The sequence below is a fragment of the Octopus sinensis genome, linkage group LG7 (genome assembly GCF_006345805.1).
Source record: "Octopus sinensis linkage group LG7, ASM634580v1, whole genome shotgun sequence".
NCBI lineage: Eukaryota > Metazoa > Mollusca > Cephalopoda > Octopoda > Octopodidae > Octopus > Octopus sinensis.
In genome coordinates this window covers 21702184-21723779 of record NC_043003.1, presented here as the reverse complement: position 1 = coordinate 21723779, position 21596 = coordinate 21702184, and the positions used below count along the sequence as shown (strand labels likewise).

The 21596-nt window shown below is 38.1% G+C and overlaps 1 protein-coding gene across 1 annotated transcript in view; it reads left to right on the top strand.

The window, feature by feature from the left end:
* The window catches only part of LOC115213849 (ATP-binding cassette sub-family D member 3), a 55026-nt gene that overhangs the window by 21540 nt on the left and 11890 nt on the right, over nucleotides 1-21596 (top strand). Inside the window, exons 7-19 of the mRNA XM_029782787.2 lie at nucleotides 1089-1115; nucleotides 3246-3316; nucleotides 4798-4921; nucleotides 5977-6033; nucleotides 6426-6478; nucleotides 8336-8425; nucleotides 12209-12278; nucleotides 12567-12636; nucleotides 14316-14413; nucleotides 15007-15098; nucleotides 16519-16604; nucleotides 20346-20412; nucleotides 20725-20788. Coding sequence (XP_029638647.1) covers nucleotides 1089-1115; nucleotides 3246-3316; nucleotides 4798-4921; nucleotides 5977-6033; nucleotides 6426-6478; nucleotides 8336-8425; nucleotides 12209-12278; nucleotides 12567-12636; nucleotides 14316-14413; nucleotides 15007-15098; nucleotides 16519-16604; nucleotides 20346-20412; nucleotides 20725-20788 — 969 coding nt within the window. The remainder of the gene's footprint in view (nucleotides 1-1088; nucleotides 1116-3245; nucleotides 3317-4797; nucleotides 4922-5976; nucleotides 6034-6425; nucleotides 6479-8335; nucleotides 8426-12208; nucleotides 12279-12566; nucleotides 12637-14315; nucleotides 14414-15006; nucleotides 15099-16518; nucleotides 16605-20345; nucleotides 20413-20724; nucleotides 20789-21596) is intronic.

The following is a 21596-nucleotide window of genomic DNA, read 5'->3' as shown; positions in this document are numbered from 1 at the left end:
AATCAACCCTAGTATATTGCTGGTAGTTATATTAAGCTCAGATGAGTGAAAGTCAAAAATAATTCTAGGGTACAATTTGAACTCAGAATTGTGGGTTACTTGATTAATTTAAAGAAAGAACATCTGATTGAGCATTGAACAGTCTGACCATAACTACTACCTTTAAAATAAACATGTTTGAATTTGTGAGAGAAGATATTTGAAGTATGTAGAATTGATAATTGCAAAACGGAAAAGAAACGAAGCAGATGAAATGTCCTGTGTGACTGGAAAAAGTGAATAAATTTTGTTATCTGGTAGGTGTGACTAGTTATGACGCTTGTTTCTCAACCATATGGTCTCAGGTTCAGTCCCACTGTGTGGCACCTTGGGCAAGTGTCTTCTATTATAGCCTTGGGCTGACTCAAGTCCTTAAGCTCATTATGTGTGTGTATGTACTCTCTTTGTTTTGATATCATGTGATAGATGTAAATGAGCATCACTGTTATATAAGTGATGTCTTTTGTTTCTAATCTTCTGTAAAAAAACTTGTCCAGCCATGGTGAAATATTACCTTACTTGGAAATAGGAGAGTGTTGCAACTGGAAGAGCATCTACTCATAGAAAATCTACTTCAACAAATTCTATCTCACCTATGCAAGCATTATAAAAGAGTGATGATGATGATAACTCTAGTGGTGGTAAAAGGGAAAGAATTTAGTTAGAAATTAAGTCATCAACTCTGTGATAGATTGGCAATTAAATGCAGTTATATATTTTGTTCTATTTACCTCGGTCTTGGAAATTTGTTACAATTTAAATTGGTTTTTAACACAGTAAAAGTCTTTCATCTATAAACCACATGCGCCAAAAAGTAATCTATTCAAAAGTTCAAATTTCCAGATCTTTCCAAATTGTTGGAAGTAATTTTAATCTGATTTAGTTTGGAGATTAATTAGTTATCAAGTATGTTTTATTTTAATGTCTAAACTTACTTCATTAAGTATTTTGGAAGTTTTTTGATAAAACAGAAAATATATTTGTATCATATTTTTTTATAGATAAAATAACATTTTTCTTTTGATCAAATTTCTCTTTTTTCCTTTCAGGTTTCTGCTACAAATAATTTATTGAAAGTAAGTTGCTTTTAATTTCTTATTGTGTAAAATTTGACCATAGTTAAAAATATATCAGTAGCATAGCTGGGAGGGGGAAGGTGGTGGAATTGGTCTCTCAGTTGATCCTTTTATGAGGGTGGAATTTTTGGGCCTGCTGTGTAAATCTGTATAGTGGGGAAAATCAAGGGCTGCCCTGGGCATTGCTCACTCTAGTTGCACCACTGAAATTTAAAAGACTTTGTTTTTATCAACAATGTATTTTTAGAAGAAAAAGCATTAAACTTATAAAAGAGTAAATTATTGAAAAGCCCCCCCCCCAAAAAAATAGAAAAAAGATGAAATAAGGGGGGATTTGGCAGAAGATGGAGTGGGAGGGAGCAACAGGTTGTACATCCCAGACCAAATGGCCTGTTTAGCCATACCTTGTGGACATGACTGTAAAGTTTCCATGGATGATGGCCAGTGACACTTGCAGCAGCAGCTATCCCACCTTGGCAGGGTCATTTCTCAGACAAGCGACAGTAATCTTGATTTTGCAAAGGAAATCATGATGTTTTATATTTAGGATTTTTATATGTTATGGTATATTTCAAAACCATACGGGCATGTAGGTGCTGGCATGGCTGTGTAGTTAAGAAGTTTGCTTCCTGTCCATATGTTTGTGGGTTCAGTCCCACGATGTGGCACCTTGGGCATGTGTCTTCTACTCCAAAGTCTCGTGAGTTGATTTAGTAGATAGAAAGAAGCCTGTCATATGTTGTTTGTGTGTTAACTGTCTCCTTGTCTTGATATGACATGATAATTACCAATGAGCATCACTGTCAAGATAGAGGGACATGGTCAAGTGTCTTGCTAAGAGAAAATACATGCTGTCCTGGCTGAAAAGAGTGAAGAGGCAGTGGTTTTGAGGCTATACACCCAAGTTATAAGAGGTGAATATAAGAGAGGACAGGAGCAGAGGACTGGGAAAGGTGGGTGGGTAAGTTTGGCAAAGTGTGAAAAGAGAGTGAAAGATGGTTAGGGATGTGTTATTAAGAAGTTTGCTTCCCAGCCACCCGGTTTTGGGTTTAGTCCCACTGCATGGCACCTTGGGCAAGTGTGGCCGATCAGATCTTTGAGTAGATTTAGTTGACGGAGAGAAGTTTTTCACACATGTGTGAGTGTGTGTATGTTTGTATCTCCTTGTCTTGACATCATATGATTGCTGTAAATGAATGTCAGTCATTTCTAATATTGGTTTCAGATTTTGGCACAAAGCCAGCAATTTAGAGGCAGGGATGAATTAATTATATTGACTCCAGTGTTCAATTGGTACTTATTTTATTAACCCCAAAAAGATGAAAGGCAAAGTTGACCATGGCAGAATGTGAACTCAGAATGCAAAGACAGATGAAATTCTGCTAAGCATTTTACCTGGCATGTTAACAATTCTGCCAGCTTGCCACCTTAGTCACTTCCAATATTATACAGAAAAACATGTCTGGCCAAGGATAAATATTATCTTGCTTGGTTAACCCTTTAGTGTTTAAACCGGCCATATCTGGCCAGAATATTATCCTTGTTTTATGTTCAAACTTATGAGATTCAGCCTCTCACACCTACCCTACAATGTCATTCTAAAGATAATCACATCATCAAAATCTTGAAGCTATGAGACAAGGCATAATAAATTCAAAACAATGTGAATAAATATTACATTTGACAAAGTAATCTAAACACTAAAGGGTTAAAGGGCAATAGTTGGCAATAGGAATGTTGTCTGCCTTAATAAGCTTTGTCCAACCCATGCAAGCATGGAAAAGTGGATATTATGATAATAATGATATACTTTATTATAGATTTTATGTTAATTGGGTCTTTGTTTTGCCCAATGGATTATTCAATTAACCTTAATCAACTGACTGAATAATCCATTTAACAAAACTTAAATATTTTACTCCTCTTAAATCTTACAATAAATTTGATTCTACACCCAGTATTGAGTCCCCCACTAGTTAATGTTCCATTGTTGTTAAACTTGCTTTGAAATAATAACCTTGATTCAACATATATTTATATGTTATAAATGGTGTTATATTTCTCTGCATTTCTTTTCCTTGCCACTGATATAATTTGTATGTTATTCACCTTTCTTCTTTTTCTTCTCAGTATGGACTCAGCAAACTAAAGCTCCACTTCAGAGTTCGATTGACAAACCATCTATATGAGAAATATTTAAAGTAAGTTAAACTTATTTAAACTGGTCTCGTTGTTTAGCTGTCTATCATTTTCTGAGCAAACTTGTGATCTAAGGGCAAGATCATAATCATCCTGTCTTTTTAGAGCTACCACAGGCCACATTGTATAATGCGTGTGTGTGTGTACATGTCAGAGGGGACAACAAGGGACTAAGATGAATAGCAATATGCTGTCTTTGAGAAGACCCATCCGTCTCAGCAGAATTGAGGTTCTGTGAAGCCTGCCTCCACAGTATATCTTCTAACACCCATTCTTCCATCAGTCTTCTCTGCTTCCCTATTTCCTTCCTTCACTTCTCCTCTGCTGAGCTGACATTCTTGGTTCATGTCAAACTGTTCATTCTATGGCCAGCATGGAAAAATGACATTAAATTATAATTATATATATATCAAAATAAGCAACAAGGATATCCAGAGGTAATGCTTATGATCACTTCGTGTGATTCCATTTAATTGAACAATGCAATCATTTCATTACATCAATTTAAGATGTAGAGCAATCTTCAGCTGCACAAAGACATAGAATTTAATTAAATTAGAAGGACACATTAGTATAATTTTACCCAAAATCTCCAAGAGGATAAGGAGATAGACAAAGAACATGTTTTACCAACAGCATCATAGTTGTAACTCTTGTTGCTTAATTTGATTTTAATCACCTTATTTTGAAATTGTATGGATAATACCATTCTAAATTCTGGTGCCTCAACTTAAGTACCATATTCATCTGAATCTAAATTTTATATATATATTGTGCTTGAGGAGACCTATTGAGTCAAGTACATCAACATCAAATAAAAATCAAATGGAAATTGTAGTTGTGATACCTGTGCTGATGGCACGTAAAAAGCACCATCCGAATGTAGCCTGTACCAGCGCCGCCTTGACTGGCTTCCGTGCCGGTGGCACATAAAAAGCACCAACCGATCATAGCCATTGCCAGCCTCCCCTGGCACCTGTGCTAGTGGCATGTAAAAAGCACCCACTACACTCACAGTGGTTGGCGTTAGGAAGGGCATCCAGCTGTAGAAACATTGCCAGATCAAACTGGAGCCTGGTGCAGCCTCCTGGCTTCCCAAACCCCGGTCGAACCATCCAACCCATGCTAGCACGGAAAACAGACGTTAAATGATGATGATAATATTATGGTAGTTAACTTACAAACTTAGGAAAAGGAAAGACAAAATTCACTTTGCATACAGATGGGTAGCTGATACAGATTTTTGCTTGACTTAGCAATTTTTTGCTGCCATATGTCCCCCACCCTATCCCACACACACCTGATGGGTTGCACAGTTTCCACACACAAGACTTTGGCTATGTGAGGACATGATAAATGAGACTTGCACATGTGATGTGATGCAAACTTCTTAACTACCATGCTTTTTCATTTAACCAAAAAGATAAAAAATACAAAAAAAAGGAAGAAAAATTTCAGAAACATGTATTTTCTTTATCTTCAGAGGGTTCACATTTTACAAGATGAGTAACCTTGATAACCGTATTTCAAACCCTGATCAACTCCTCACTCAAGATGTAGAGAAATTTTGTAACTCTGTCGCTGATTTGTACTCAAACTTAAGCAAGGTAGGCAGACATTTTCTTTCTGTATTTTCGTGTCAATAGTCTTACAAAAAAGCTTTACCTGTTTGTTAATATATTTACTGAGATTTAAACAATTGAGAAGGATATGGACATCTGTATATGTATCAGAGGTACATATTCTGGGATGGCAAGATAGGCATTGCCTACTCGGCTGTGTGGTGGTAAGTAGCTTGTTTATCAACCACATGGTTCCGAGTTCAGTCCCACTGCGTGGCACTTTGGGCAAGTGTCTTCTACTATAACCTCGGGCTGACCAAAGCCTTGTGAGTGGATTTGGTAGACGGAAACTGAAAGAAGCCTGTCGTATATATATATATATATATATATATATATATATATATATATATATATGTGTGTGTGTGTGTATATGTTTGTGTGTCTGTGTTTGTCCCCTCCAACATCGCTTGACAACCGATGCTGGTGTGTTTACATCCCCGTAACCTAGCAGCTTGGCAAAAGAGACCGATAGAATAAGTGCTAGGCTTACAAAGCATAAGTCCTGGGGTCGATTTGCTTGGCTAAAGGTGGTGCTCCAGCATGGCCACAATCACATGACTGAAATAAGTAAAAAAGAGTAGAATAAAACGTTGATATTTGTTGATATATTTATCATGCTTTATTTTGTGGGGAGCAGTTTCTTTTTATGTTTCTTTTATGATGAGATCCTAAAACCAAGGTGCCACATAAAATGCATTGGTGTGAGTGCTTGTGCCATGTAAAAAGTACTGGTAATGCTGCCATGTAAAAAGCACCCAGTACACTCTGCAAAGGGCATCCAGCCATAGAAACCAAGCCAAAACAGACTATGCAACCTGTTGTGGCCCCTAGCCTAGCTAGCTCCTATCAAGCCATCCAACCCACCCCAGCATGAGAAATGGACATTAAATGCTGATGATGATGATGATGATGGAGTTTCATTTCTGTTCTCAGTCACTTAATAGTATAGATTGGGTGTATTTCATTCTAACATTGGTACTGCCAGGATGAAAGGAGTTCCTTCTAATCTGTTAATTCTTAATGTTTTCTTTCTTTTATAGCCTGTTATGGATGTAATCATCTACAGCTTGAAACTGACCAATAGTATTGGAATTCAGGTAAGAAGATCTTGTTATCACCTAACATTTGTTTGAGCTTGTGTAATTAGTAACCAAAATATTCAAGAAGCTGTAGTTTCACTATTTCTATTTAATTTTTAGGCCAGCCTATGTGAAACTACTGTTGGTTCTAATTTTAAAATGTCTATATTTAAATTAAAATATGCCATCAAAATTTTATTTAAGAATTATTTTGTTAAGATACATTCCAAACAATAATTTAATAACAACAATATCAGTTATTTAACTAAATCCTTCTAATCTCAATTATATCAAAATTAATTAAAAATTGTACACATTAAGTATATGATTAGAAATATGGTAATGAAAAAGTTAAAGCCTGATTTAAATAGATTTACTACTTTATGACTTTCTATCTGTTACTATTACAGGGTCCAGCAACTATGTTATTGTACTTAGCTATATCTGGTTTAGTCCTTACACGGTAAGTACAAGTTACTCAATCAAAGCCCTTTTCTTTGTACTTCATCTCTCAGCAGGTCAATAACATAATCCCTATTTTCCAAGTGTTCTTGACCTGTGCTGTTCCTCTTAACAACTTTCAAATTCTTTCCCTCTTTCTTCATTTTACCATCTTCTAAAGAAGGGCTTTGATCAGAGGATTCCATCAGTCTCTGAAAAAAAGAATCTACCTTGCTTGAAACTAGTGGGTTTGTTTTGATTTCTGTTGATATGTTTCATAGTAAACCTTTTACTGTGTCATGGTCACAGACAAACTGTAGTTATGGTCACAGACAAACTGTAGTTGCCCCACCTCTACATAATGACCACCTAGTGTGTTATTGTTATAATTATTTAAATTATCTTCTACACTGGGCTGTAATCTTACTTTAGTTATTCCAGTTAAAACTTGTTTTAACTTGAATATTAAGTGTAAAGGGAACTGGTTGCTTCTTTACACTTTTGGGGTGCAACTTGGGTGCAACACAATTTCCTTTCCTTTTGTTTCTAGAAACTACCAGTCAGGAACGAAACGCAAGTTTAAAAATATATACAATTCTTTATTCTCTTCGTTCAACAATGAAACACGATGGTATACTGGTATCCACCTAGTTCAACACAGCAAGGCTGAATTCTAACGTTTGTAAGCTTCTTACAACAATTCAGCAGCAGTAGAACAGGTTAAATCCTAAGCGTCTGGGACAGGAGAATAGGCTGATCACACGTTTAAAAATACGTCCTTTCTCTTCTATCGCCGTGTCTCAAGTCCCCGACGCTATTAAGGAACGCGATAGAATTTCTTCTTCAGTCTCTAGCGCATGTGCATGAGGGAACTTCCTTATGCCTTTCCAGAAGGTTCCAACCCCACACACGCACACTGAAGAAGGACGTTCCGCACACGCACACTGAAGAATGACGTTGCGTGTGCGCACACTGGAATATTACGTCACTACATAAGTATTGAATACCTATTATGTATTTAAATAATTGAATATATAAAAGTATATTTGCATTTTCAAAGCATGTATCATCATCATCATTTAATGTCTGCTTTCCATGCCGGAATGGGTTGGACAGTTGACTGAGGGCTGGCGAGCCAGAAGGTTGCACCAGGCTCCAATCCGATCTGGCAATGTTTCTACAGCTGGATGCCCTTCCTAACGCCAACCACTCCAAGAGTGTAGTGGGTGCTTTTTATGTGCCACCAGCACGAGGGCCAGTCAGGTGGTAATGGCATCGGCCACGCTTGAATGGAGCTTTTTAGGTGCCACCGGCACGGGACCAGCCAAGCAGCACTGGCATTGACCATGCTTGGATAGTGCTTTTTATGTGCCACCAGCACGGGTGCCAATCATCGGCCATGACAATGACTTCACTTGCCTCAACAGGTCTTTGAAAGTGCAGTTTTGGTTTCAATAGTCCTCTATAGCAAGACATCTCTTTCTATCTCTCTGTCACACTCTAACCTTTCATCATCTGACAGAGAATCACTTCCTCTAATGCGCCCTCTCCTCTCAAAGATTCCTTGTCTTGCAAGTGATTTGGTCACCCTGCCAGTACTGGTACCACATAAAAAGCATCCAGTCCATCCTTGAGTATGTACTTCTGATACATACACAGACATGCATATCCTTCTCAGTTGTTTGTTTTCCAGTAGATATATTTACAAACAAGTAAAGCATTTTTTGATATCCTGCCATGGCATAGCATACAGTCTTGTGAATCCCTAATATTACAAGAAGAAATGCTGCCATGTTTTTCACTAGACCATTCTTCATTGCAACTCCGCATCTTTGTATCTTCGATATATAAACTATTTTACTATTTTCTTGCACTTCAGTGTACGCCGTCCAGTTGCTAAGCTGACAATGAAAGAGCAGCGTCTGGAAGGAGAATATCGATACGTAAACACCAGGTTAATCACTAACAGGTAATTGAAAACCGAGAGTATTTTATCCTGTTATTTCATGTTAAAAAAAAGAAAACAGCAAATATTGTATGTTAAGTGTTATTGTTTATTCCTTGTTTTTTATCTTTAATAATTTTAGGCTATTAACATCCCTGTAGGTTAAGGTGGCAGAATCGTTAGCAATCCAGGCAAAATGCTTAGCAGCATTTAATACTATCCATGTATAAAAAACTCCTGTATTTTTTTAACCTAATTTTTGACAAAAAGAGGGTTCCTTATACATGTTAAAATATGGTACTTTCCAGTGAAGTATGGACTGGATGGTAATTTAGCTATTGTGTAAACTTGTTCTGTATGGCCAAAAAGAAAAAAAATCCTGCCTTTTGTACCTCAATAATAATAATAATAATGATGATGAATTCACGTAAAAAGTATTTATTTATATATATATATATATATGTATAGGCGCTGGAGTGGTTGTGTGGTAAGTAGCTTGCTAACCAACCACATGGTTCCGGGTTCAGTCCCACTGCGTGGCATCTTGAGCAAGTGTCTTCTGCTATAGCCCCGGGCCAATCAATGCCTTGTGAGTGGATTTGGTAGACGGAAACTGAAAGAAGCCTGTCGTATATATGTATATATATATATATATATATGTATGTATGTGTGTGTTTGTGTGTCTGTGTTTGTCCCCCTAGCATTGCTTGACAACCGATGCTGGTGTGTTTGCGTCCCCATCACTTGGTGGTTCGGCAGGAGAGACCGAATGGAGTAAGTACTGGACTTACAAAGAATAAGTCCCGGGGTCGATTTACTCAACTAAAGGCGGTGCTCCAGCATGGCTGCAGTCGGGTGGCTGAAGCAGGTAAAAAAGAGTAAAGAGTATATACACACACTCGTATATATATATTTTAGAGAAAAACTTCTATTAAACAATTCAATAAAGAAAGATGTTATTCACACCTTATAGAAAACATACTATAAGAAACCTTATTCTAAAAATCAATAAAGTACAATAAATAGTAAATAGTAGTAGTAATATATATATATTACTGCTTTATAGTAAGGTATGTAGTATGAACAGAACCCGTGATAAAGTGCATCACAGCTGGCTGGTAGCCTTTGGATACCCCCCTCCCCCACATACACATGTTCATAGATCCATACACCCACATGAAAGCAACACAGCCAGTTGACACTAATAAATCCAACTGAACTGAATTTTCAGCAGTAATTTCAATATTGTATTCACTTAGCTTTTTATAAAATGTCTTATTTTGCTAAGATATAAATCTCTCATAACAATTAGCAACTGGTAGATTTATATTCTTCAACAGACATTACAGTGGGATTTTGTTTGAAAGCACAAGGGTTTTCAGTGGAATTATATTTCATTAAATAAAAGAATAGAAAGAAAAAAACATCAATTTAAAAATGTTTTTTATTGTGAAATAGAGTCCACAAACTTCTCTTGCAAATTACATCTTATCAGTTTTATCAGGTATTGTTAGAAATATACAACACCTGAAAATAAATAGAGTGGTCATTGCTGGAATACATCTGATCAGAGGTTTGCTCAACCAAGGCTGGCCTGGGGCTAAACTGGTTTTTCTCACTGATGTGTATACCTTTCACCAACATATGAGCAGTGCATGCACATACACATATACATACACATACATGCATACACACATACACACAATGGGCTTACAGGCTTCTTTCAGTTTTTGTTTACTAAATCCATTCACAGGGCTTTTGTCAGCCAGGGTCTATAGCAGAAGACTCCTGATTTGCTCAAGGTGCCACACAGTGGGACTGAACCTGAAACCACATGATTGCAAAGCGAACATTTTAACTACATGGTTATACCCTTGCCTCTAGGCACAGCCAACAAGGCTAACAAATTTCGTAGATGGCATCATGGAAATGCAGGTTGATTAAAGAGTTCTCATAATTCACAATGACGAAGCTGTGCTGCATATTATAAAATTATTAGATTTACTATTATTTATATTCAGCACTGGTGACTATTGCATGGCAAGCAGTAAGTTTCCTGGTGTGCTGAGTAAACACTACAGGTTTAGTTACTGGTTGGAGCTGTCTTGTTGCACATTGTCTATTGGGGAAGTCCATAAATGTGAGGGATAAATATCCTAACAGATTGTCTTTCATTCTTGGCTTTTCAAACAGGTGAAAAGAAATACTTCAGTACTAAAAGAAAATCTTTGAAAAGAGTTATTCTTAAACGAAGTTATTTTTTTTAATGACTTTTTATCAAAACAAAGTCTAAGGCCTCTGTAGCATATAGGATTACAAAGAAGGATAAGAAGGGGGCCTTCAAATTCAAAATATATCAGTTGATAGGAAGCTAAAAGGACTGACTAGCATAGACCAGAATAAAACATGATGATGGTAGTGAGATCCAGAGAGTAGCAATTTTGGGGGAAAGAATAAAAGGATTTATGACTACCAGGAAGCTGGTGACACATTCAAAAGTTTTGACAGAAGGTACTAGACCAGAAAGTTCATCAATTTTTATAGAAATTGTTGTTGGTCAGCTTCAGGGCAGCCCTAATTCAGCTAATCCATGATCAAATATGTTCCACTTGTGACCATCCATTTATTTAATGACTTTGGCCTAAACAAGGTTTGAAGCCACTTTAGCATAAGGGATTGCAAAGATGGGAAAGAAAGGCCCATTCAGATTCAAAATATGCCAGTTGGCAGGAAGCTGAAAGGACTGAATGTCAAAAACCAGAATAGTGAGTTCCAGAGGCCATTGGTTTTTAAGGAAAGAAGCTATTAGAATAAAATGACTTATGACTAACAAGAAGCTCAAAAGAGAAATGATGCATCTAGGAAAGGAAATAGGTGACAGAAGGTACTTGGCCAGAAATTTCATCAAAGTAATATTTATAGAAATTGTCGTTGGTCAGCTTCAGCGCAGCCCTAATCGAGGTGATCTAAGATGAAAGACATTTTACTTGTGGCCACCCATTTATTTTTGAGATGTCGTAGATCTTGGAATATATTATCCAATGTGGCATTCCTTTTTATAATACGTTAAGGCAATGGTTTCCAGTTAGGGAAACTTCCTGGGATGTTGTAGAGACCATCTTTTACTTGGGCTCTGGCCATACTGGGGCACTGTCTTGGAGGGTTTTTGTTGAATGAATCAACCTCAGTACTCAATACTCTGTCCTGGCAGACTATTGAGATTGTGACAGCTGAGGGGAGAGAGGACTGTACCAGTATTCTGTAGTACTGATTTCAGCTGAGTTGACTGAAGCAACATGAAAAAAAAAAGTGCCTTGTTAGGACAAGATGCACTGCCTCCTGGTCCAGGAATTGACCCTATGATCTACCTTACCCACTAAGCCATTCACCTTTTATATAAGTTGTGATAGTTGAAGAATATCCTTATTTAAAAAAAAAATTCTTTTTGTGGGTTTGTCTGAAGGTGAGGAGGAGGAACAGTACCAATGATCTTTTTTCAGAGCCTCCAAGACTTGAAAGAGGAAATGGAGAAAGAGACCATGATCCTTAGGTTGCTGCAGCAGGAAGCAGTACATAAAGATATCAAAGACCTGGTCTAATGTCTGCAACAGGATGGAATCTGCTCTAAATCCACAGGTTGGCTAGGTAGAGATGTTAAATGTTGAAGCAGGTGAAGGATTAGACAGACCTAATCTATCACCTTTTTTTTATTTAAAAATCTAAGGCTAAAGGTTAATTGTTAAATATAACAAAAGAGTCAGAATGTTCAGTGTTACAATTTATTTCTCTGTTGTTTTAATGTTGCAGTGAAGAAGTAGCCTTCTACCAAGGGAATAAACGAGAGCACAATATCATTATTGCAACTTTTAAGAAAATGGTAAGTCAACGAGTTGTTTTTTCCCTGTTCACTTTCTTTGTTTTCCTCATTAACATTTTAAGGTCAGGTGTGGCTTATTGACACACTACTAAATTGTGAAGAGGACAGGTGTATATAAACCACATTTGTGTGATAAGCTATTTGATTATCATCTTGTATATTTTACCTTTTTTTGCATCTATTTATACCCAGCCTTAAAGAATTAAGGATAATGATAGACTTTTAGATTATTTCTGTTCTTTGCTGACATATGGCTTATTGTTGACCTTTTCTTGTTAATTTTGTCAGGTTAGCCATGCAAATTCCTTCATATTCTTCCGTATGCAAATGGGTTTCATCGATAGTATCATTGCCAAATGTAAGTATGCTATTTACATCACATTCTTGTTGTTTAGTCCCAGGCCCACCCTGATCCAGCATAATTATTATCAATCCTATTCCTGCCATGACTATTTTTGTTTTTTCAAGCTGTGTGTGTCCACAGCTGCATTATATAGTGTGTCTTCCCTCTTTTAAGATAACTAGTGTGATTTGAAGGAGATTTGGCTGCTCTTTCTAGCAGATCAAGCAACTACATAGTATATATATAACAACTCCTTGTTGGTCTGTCATGAAGTTTTTAGTGTAGCTCAAGGATGTTTCTGTATATTTACTTGACTTGCTTGAAATAACTGCTAGATATCCCCAATTCATGCATACCATCTTAAAAAAAAAAAACAAGGAAGAACACCTTGGATAATGTCATCTTATATACATTATTCCTGAGAAAAAGATGAGATGGTCATGGCAAGAATATCATTGCCATCTTGGTGATAGGCCTATTCAGTCATAGCTAACCTAGGGCAAATGTATTTTTCTCAATTTCTATTATTGATAAAAATCAATACTATAACATGTTGGTTTTACAATATTTAGTTTTTGTTCCCTTTTGGATCTGAGTTCAATACCCAATAGGATTCATGGGATAAATGCTTTCTCTGTGTTCAGATCCTACTGAAGTTGAGATTGCTTCATATCCTTCCTTTCCTAGTAGTTGTAGTGATTTAGCCCTGGGTTGATCCTGACCAAGCTGGATCTTTAATTAAAGGTGTTTCAGCTGTGATCATGTTAACTTTTTATCTGTCTCAAACTAAATGGCTGGATGTATTTGTGGATTAGCTTAACACCATTGCCTGGCATTTGGATGAAATTAGTAGAGTCCATTTCTGTTGTAGGCCTTGGTCCCTTGCTACTAGGGCCCTGATCTGAGGATAACTCACATGTCCTGGTTTCTTCATCTCATTTTTTTCTCACTCATCTTAAAGACCCTGCAAAATTATTATGGGTATTACCATTCCTTCTCTGATTAATCCATAAAAAAAATAATAATTGTTCAATGTTCAGGCATGGCTGTGTAGTAAGAAGCTTGCTTTCCAACTGCCAAGTCACATGGTTCCAGGCTCAGTCCTACTGTGTGGCATCTTGGGCAACTGTCTTCTACTATAGCCTTGGGCTGATCAAAACCTTGAGTGGATTTGATAGATGGAAACTGAAAGAAGCCTGTCATGTGTATGTGTGTATATTTATATATTTGTGTGTGTGAGACTGTCCCTCTCCCACCATTGTTTGACAACCGATGTTGGTGTGTTTACACCCCATAACTTAGCAGCTTAACAGAAGAGACTGATAGAATAAGTACTAGGCTTAAAAAATAAGTCCTGGGGTTGATTTGTTCAACTAAAACCTCCTCAGGGCAGTGCTCCAGCATGGCCACAGCCAAATGATTGAAACAAACAAAAGAATGCCTCTTTTTTTTACGACTGTGATTTGAAGGAAATTTGGTTGCTATAGCCCCGGAGACTGCATAGAAGCTCCTTCATATTGGTATAAAAAAAAACAAAAAGGCATAATCTGTTGTCTGGGGAGAGTCATTTTCTTTTTGTTCCTTATAATCCAAAAACGAAATAAAAAGGCATAAAACTGCTGATTATAATGATATCAATGATTATAATGTATGATATTAACTATTGCGGAATATATATTGTCTATAACCAACAGATGTTGCAACTGTTTGTGGATATTTGGTAGTAAGTCGTCCATTCCTGAACCTTGCTCATCCACGCCATCTACACAGTACCAAAAGTGAACTCCTGGAGGTGAGTTTTTATATTTTCATTTTCACTATTTCATCTCATTTCATAATGACCTATTGAAAGTCAAAATATCTAATTTCTTTCAAGCCAATGCATGTCCTTGGCTATCATAGCCCGTGTTTCACTGCCATGCAGCATAGCTGTTCGCACACAGGCATCAAACAATCTGCCTTTCACTCTGAGAGAGAGGCCCTTTGTTGCCAGCAGAGGTAGGAGCTCTCTGAACTTTGCCCAGCTTAATCTTATTCTCACAGCTACACTCTCGGAGCATCTACCTCCACTACTAACTTGGTCACCTAGATAACAGAAGTTATGTACTACCTCTAGCTTGCCCCACTGAGATACAATTTTTGTTAAACAAGGAAAGTGTTGACTTTACCTTATTTTCTGGCATACAAGTCAATTCTTTTCACTCCAAAATTTACAGCCAAAAAATGTAGGTGAACTTAAATACCAAGATAACTTTGGATGACTAAAAATTTCATGTGAACTGCTGCAGGATTTCGTTTAAACATTCAGACACTGCTACTAACAATCAATGTACTATGTCAGCTTGTATTCTGGAAAATACAGTATTTTATTCTTATTTTTTTCAGGACTATTATAAAAGTGGGAGAATGCTGGTCAAAATGGCAGAAGCTACTGGACGAATTGTACTAGCTGGGCGTGAAATGACTCGATTATCAGGGTAACATATATCAGTTATTTGACTTCTTAAACATTTTAGTGGCACCCACAAGAGAGCTGTGTATGGATGTTTAACTATGCGTAGGTGCAGGAGTGGCTGTGTGGTAAGTTGCTTGTTTACCAACCACATGGTTACAGGTTCAGTCCCACTGTGTGGCACCTTGGGCAAATGTCATCTACTATAGCCTCGGGCCGACCAAAGCCTTGTGAGTGGATTTGGTAGATGGAAACTGAAAGAAGCCCGTCGTATATATGTATGTATGTTTGTGTGTCTGTTTGTCCCCCCCCAACATCGCTTGACAACTGATGGTGGTGTGTTTACATAACTTAGTGGTTCGGCAAAAGAGACCGATAGAATAAGTACTAGGCTTTCAAAGAATAAGTACTAGGGTCAATTTGCTTGACTAAAGGCTGTGCTCCAGCATGGCCACAGTCAAATGACTGAAAAAAGTAAAAGAGTATGCCTTAATGACTATCTACAATCTGTATGGTTTGAATTAAGGGACTGGCTAAACCATACAATGCAAAAATATTGGAAACAAAATCAAAATACTTCAGTGTAGATAAAGTTTAATGTTATATAAGAAAAATAGTAAAACATGTATATTGAAAGCTCTGCTTGTGTGTGTGTGTGTATACACACACATACATACACATACACACATTTATAGGCGTGTATGCTCTGCTTGTGTGTATGCATGTCTGTGTATGTAAGGTATAAAAAGCACCCTTCACTTTTGGAGTGGTTGGCATTAAGAAGGGCATCCAGCTGTAGAAGCTCTGCCAGGTCAGATTGGAGCCTGGTGCAGCCATCTGGTTTGCCAGACCTCAGTCAAATCATCCAACCCATGCTAGCATGGAAAGCAGACGTTAAACGATGATGATGATGATAAATTGTATTTATGAACTTGTATGAATTATATATGTATATACGAATATGTCTGAATGTATGTATGTGTTTATGTATATAATTATGCATGTTTGTGTGTACACACAAACATACATACTCACATACATGAGTGTGTGTATGTATGTATCTGTCTGATTGTATGTGTGTATATATATAACTAAATGTGTGTGTATATATATTGTGCTGGTGGCACGTAAAACTGCCAGTGGCATTTAAAAAGCACCCACTACACTCGCAGAGTGGTTGGCGTTAGGAAGGGCATCCAGCTGTAGAAACACTGCCAGATCAGACAGGAGCCTGGTGCAGCCTCCTGGCTTCACAGACCCCGGTCAAACCGTCCAACTCATGCTAGCGCGGAAAACAGACGTTAAACGATGATGATGATGTATGATTGTTACAAACATGTCTAAATCTATATAAATATGAATCTATTGGCATACATGAACATTTTATTACTTACAATTTTCCCGCTGTTTATAATTAAAAATATTTTCTTGCATTTAACAAACAGATTCACTGCCCGAGTAATAGAGTTGATGCAAGTTCTTGATGAACTCAATAAAGGATCATATAAACGCACAATGGTAATTGAAAATGGTGAGCATTATTTATTTATTTTAGTGGTTGGAGAACCTGAAAGGGTTAATTCATATCTAAAGTGTATTCAGTATTATATAGTTGTTATATGTACAGACTGTTAGATAGAATTGTTATTGGTTGTGATCATCATGGGAAGGTCAGTTTATTTATGAATTGTATTTACTGTTGTGCCAGTGACAAGTAAGCGAACCATCCGATCGTGGCTGTTGCCAGCGCCGCCCCGACTGGCCTCCGTGCTGGTGGCACGTAAAAAGCACCATCCGATTGTGGCCATTGCCAGCCTCGCGTGGCACGTAAAAAGCACCATCTGTCTGTGGCCGTTTGCCAGCTCCGTCTGGCACCTGTGCGGGTGGCATGTAAAAAGCACCCACTACACTCGCAGAGTGGTTGGCGTTAGGAAGGGCATCCAGCTGTAGAAACACTGCCAGATCAGACAGGAGCCTGGTGCAGCCTCCTGGCTTCACAGACCCCGGTCAAACCGTCCAACTCATGCTAGCGCGGAAAACAGACGTTAAACGATGATGATGATGTATGATTGTTACAAACATGTCTAAATCTATATAAATATGAATCTATTGGCATACATGAACATTTTATTACTTACAATTTTCCCGCTGTTTATAATTAAAAATATTTTCTTGCATTTAACAAACAGATTCACTGCCCGAGTAATAGAGTTGATGCAAGTTCTTGATGAACTCAATAAAGGATCATATAAACGCACAATGGTAATTGAAAATGGTGAGCATTATTTATTTATTTTAGTGGTTGGAGAACCTGAAAGGGTTAATTCATATCTAAAGTGTATTCAGTATTATATAGTTGTTATATGTACAGACTGTTAGATAGAATTGTTATTGGTTGTGATCATCATGGGAAGGTCAGTTTATTTATGAATTGTATTTACTGTTGTGCCAGTGACAAGTAAGCGAACCATCCGATCGTGGCTGTTGCCAGCGCCGCCCCGACTGGCCTCCGTGCTGGTGGCACGTAAAAAGCACCATCCGATTGTGGCCATTGCCAGCCTCGCGTGGCACGTAAAAAGCACCATCTGTCTGTGGCCGTTTGCCAGCTCCGTCTGGCACCTGTGCGGGTGGCATGTAAAAAGCACCCACTACACTCACGGAGTGGTTGGTGTTAGGAAGGGCATCCAGCCGTAGAAACACTGCCAGATCAGACTGGGCCTGATGCAGCCTTCTGGCTTCACAGACCCCAGTTGAACCGTCCAACCCATGCTAGCATGGAAAGCAGACGCTAAATGATGATGATAGTAGTTATGTAATGGTTACTATAGTATTAGGGGTTGATGGGGGTGAGTCAACACAAAAGGGATCAACTTGTAATGAGATTGAACAGTCATATTTAACGACTATTGTATTATATAATCTTAGTGACTATGAGTTAATGAGAGAACATCAACATGGTTTTTTGATGTGTTAGAAATAGCAGTCAAATCTGCCTCATATTGAAACCTTAGTCTTAGATCTATCACAAGGCTTACTGGCTCATTAGGTCAGAGCCTATCTCAGTTTCCATGATAACAGAAGGGATAGTTGTCCCCTCCATGAACAGGATGTCAGTCCATTGCATGGTTAGCACCCCCACCCCCTTATTGTTACTGGTACTCATTTTTAGCTACTTAGACTTGAGCAATGTGAAATGAAGTGTATTGCTCAAGATTGCAATGCACCATCTGGTTTGAGAATTGAAACTATGAACTTACAGTCATGAAACCAACACACAGACCACAAAATTGCTTGCCTTCATGAACTGAATCAAAAGAAATCTACCTTCTTAAAAAGGATCTGTTGGATAAAGAAAAGGACTGGCTGATCATGGCTTAAACACCCTCTCTAACTGTTTTTTTTTCTTTTTCTTACATATATATATATATATACATACACACACATATATATGTAGGCGTGGCTGTGTGGTAAGAAGTTTGCTTATCAGCCACATGGTTCCGGGTTCAGTCCCACTGTGTGGCACTTTGGGCCAACCAAATCCTTTGTCCAGCCACCATCACTTGACAACTTATGTTGCTCTGTTTACATCCCCATAACTTAGCAGTTTGGTAAAAGAAACCAATAGAATCAGTACTAGGCTTACAAAGAATAAGTCTTGGGGGTTGATTTCTTCAACTAAAACACCCTTCAAGGCAGTGCTCCAGCATGGCTGCAGTCAGATGACTGAAACAAGTAAAAGAATAAAAGAATATTTTAATGGCATTGTCAGAAGAGGAAAGGCAACATCCATGACCTCTATGATTGGTGGAATGGAGATCTGGTTTAAATGCTTGGAACAGAGTGGACATCAAAGGTCAAGTGATGGAATTAAACTGAGCAGGTCTATTTGATCAAGGAAGATTTAGGGGTTAAACAACAAAAACAACTGAAAGTGGCTAAGGACCACAAAAATGTTGACTTATTAATTGACACAGTTTATGGTTGAACCAGTTCTATATAGTGGCTACTGTCCAGTGCTGTGTATAGACATGCAGTAACCATGACCCCGTGCTGTGAATAAATAGGTGTGTTGTGACCATCATCCATTGTTCTGTATAGATGTGACATCATTATCATTTAATTTCGGTTTTCCATGCTGGAATGGGTTGGACAGTTTGACAGGGGCTGGCTAGGTAGAAGACTATCAGGCTTCACTGTCTGTTTTGGCAGGGTTTTTTACAGCTGGATTCCCTTCCCAACTCCAGATCCTCATTCACTATTGTCTATAGAGTGTTGTCATTTAAGGTTTGTTTTCCATGCTGGCATGGGTTAGATTGTTTGACAGGATCTGGTGAGCTACAGGGCTGCATTGAGCTCCAATATCAGCTTTGGCAAGGTTTCTATGGCTGAACGCTCTTCCTAATGCCAGCTACGTTACAGGGTGTACTGGGTGCTTTTTGATTTTTCTTGTGCATTGGTTCAGGAAAAGGAAAACCCATACATAACTAAAATGGTTCTTTTTTTATTCTTTTACTTGTTTCAGTCATTTGACTGCGGCCAATGTGGAGCACCGCCTTTAGTTGAGCAAATCGACCCCAGGACTTATTCTTTGTAAGCCTGGTACTTATTCTATCGGTCACTTTTGCCAAACCGCTATGTTACAGGGATGTAAACACATGATGTCAAGCGATGTTGGAGGGACAGACACATGCACGCATGTGCTCGACGGGCTTCTTTCAGTTTCTGCCTACCAAATCCACTCACAAGGCTTTGGTCAGCCCAAAGCTATAGTAGAAGACACTTGCTCAAGGTGCCACGCAGTGGGACTGAACCCGGAACTATGTGGTTGGTAAGCAAGCTACTTACCACACAGCCACTCCTACGCCTACTGGTTGGTGATAGAAAAGACATCCACCTATAAAATATCATGGCAAGAAAGTAAGAATGAACAGAAATAACTTAGAAATAACTAGAGATGTTGGGGAGTAACATCTCTAGTGCTTGTGACATGATAATACAAATCCAGTCCATATTGTAAAGTGGTAGGTGATGGTGAGGGCATCCAGTCATTATAAACCATCAAAAGAAATTATCAGGTATTGAAGGATTGTGACAATTGGTAAGACAGTGTGGGAGTCATCTAACTCATGCTGGCTTAGAAAGATGGATGTTAAAATGGTGATGATGTTAATGATAAGCAGAAAGCTCTGTCATATTGTTTCTATTGGAGTACAGTAATGAGGAGGCCCTGTTGAACTTGATTTCTGTAATTTGTTTCCTTTGTTTTCTTCAGGTTTGAACAGACCAACCCCGCTAAAACCTGGCAGTGGCAAAATTATTTTCAAAGATCACATGATTATGTAAGTTGACATTTATGTTTCTTGGAGACAGAGACACATGCACACATATGTTCGCAATATGTGTATACACACACACACACACATGCATATGCAGCACATACACACTTATGCAGGCAGACACACATACACATATAGCAAACACATATTACCTTACTTGGAAACAGGTGAGGGTTAGCAACACACACATACACACAGATCTGAGAATACACACATTGATTGTTTAAAGAATTTTCATTGATTTTGCTAAAGACTAATTACCAGTAATTGTCAGTTATTATTCCATTTACCTGTGTTTCTTTATATTTCCTCCAGGTTTGACAAAGTTCCATTAGTGACACCTAATGGCGATGTTCTAATCAAGGAGCTAACTTTTGAGGTAAGTTTGCTACCTCAAATTCTAACCATTTTATATTTCCCAAATGGCAGCTGGAAGTTGTCAATGCTAATAAACATAACTAAAAATTTGAAATAAAATTGGCAATACTTCTTTATATTTATATTTTGAATTCAAATTCTGCCAAGGTCAACTTAGACTTTCACCCATTTGGAGTCAATAAGTGCCAGTTAAGTACTGGAGTTGATGTAATTGACTTTCCCTTCCCCTGCAAACTGCAGGCCTTGTGTGAAATTTAGAAAGGTTATGAGTCCTACAGTGGTCACTTCTGCTTTTCATCTTTTCTGTATTACTCTTTTACATATAAATGACGAGCTTCTTTCAGTTTCCGTCTACCAAATCCACTCACAAGGCTTTGGACGGTCCAAGGCTATAGTAGAAGACACTTGCCCAAGGCGTCATGCTGTGGGATTGAACCCGGAACCATGTGGTTGGTAAGCAAGCTACTTACCACACAGCCACTCCTATGCCTATAGATAAGAGTACAGTAGGGTTTGCCACAACCCCCTGCCGGAGCCTTGTGGAGCTTTAGGTGTTTTCGCTCAATAAACACTCACAATGCCTGGTCTGGGAATCGAAACTGCGATCCTTCAATCACGAGTCCACTGCTCTAACCACTGGGCCATTGCGCCTCCATTGATAAAAAGAAAAAAATTGATTGATAAAAAAGAAAAAAAAACAGTACCAATCCAGGACTGTGGTTTGGCTGAACTGTAAGAAGATTAGACCAGGTGCTTTGTGATATTTATTCCTGTCCTTTGTGTTTAGAGTTCAAATCCTGCCATGACCT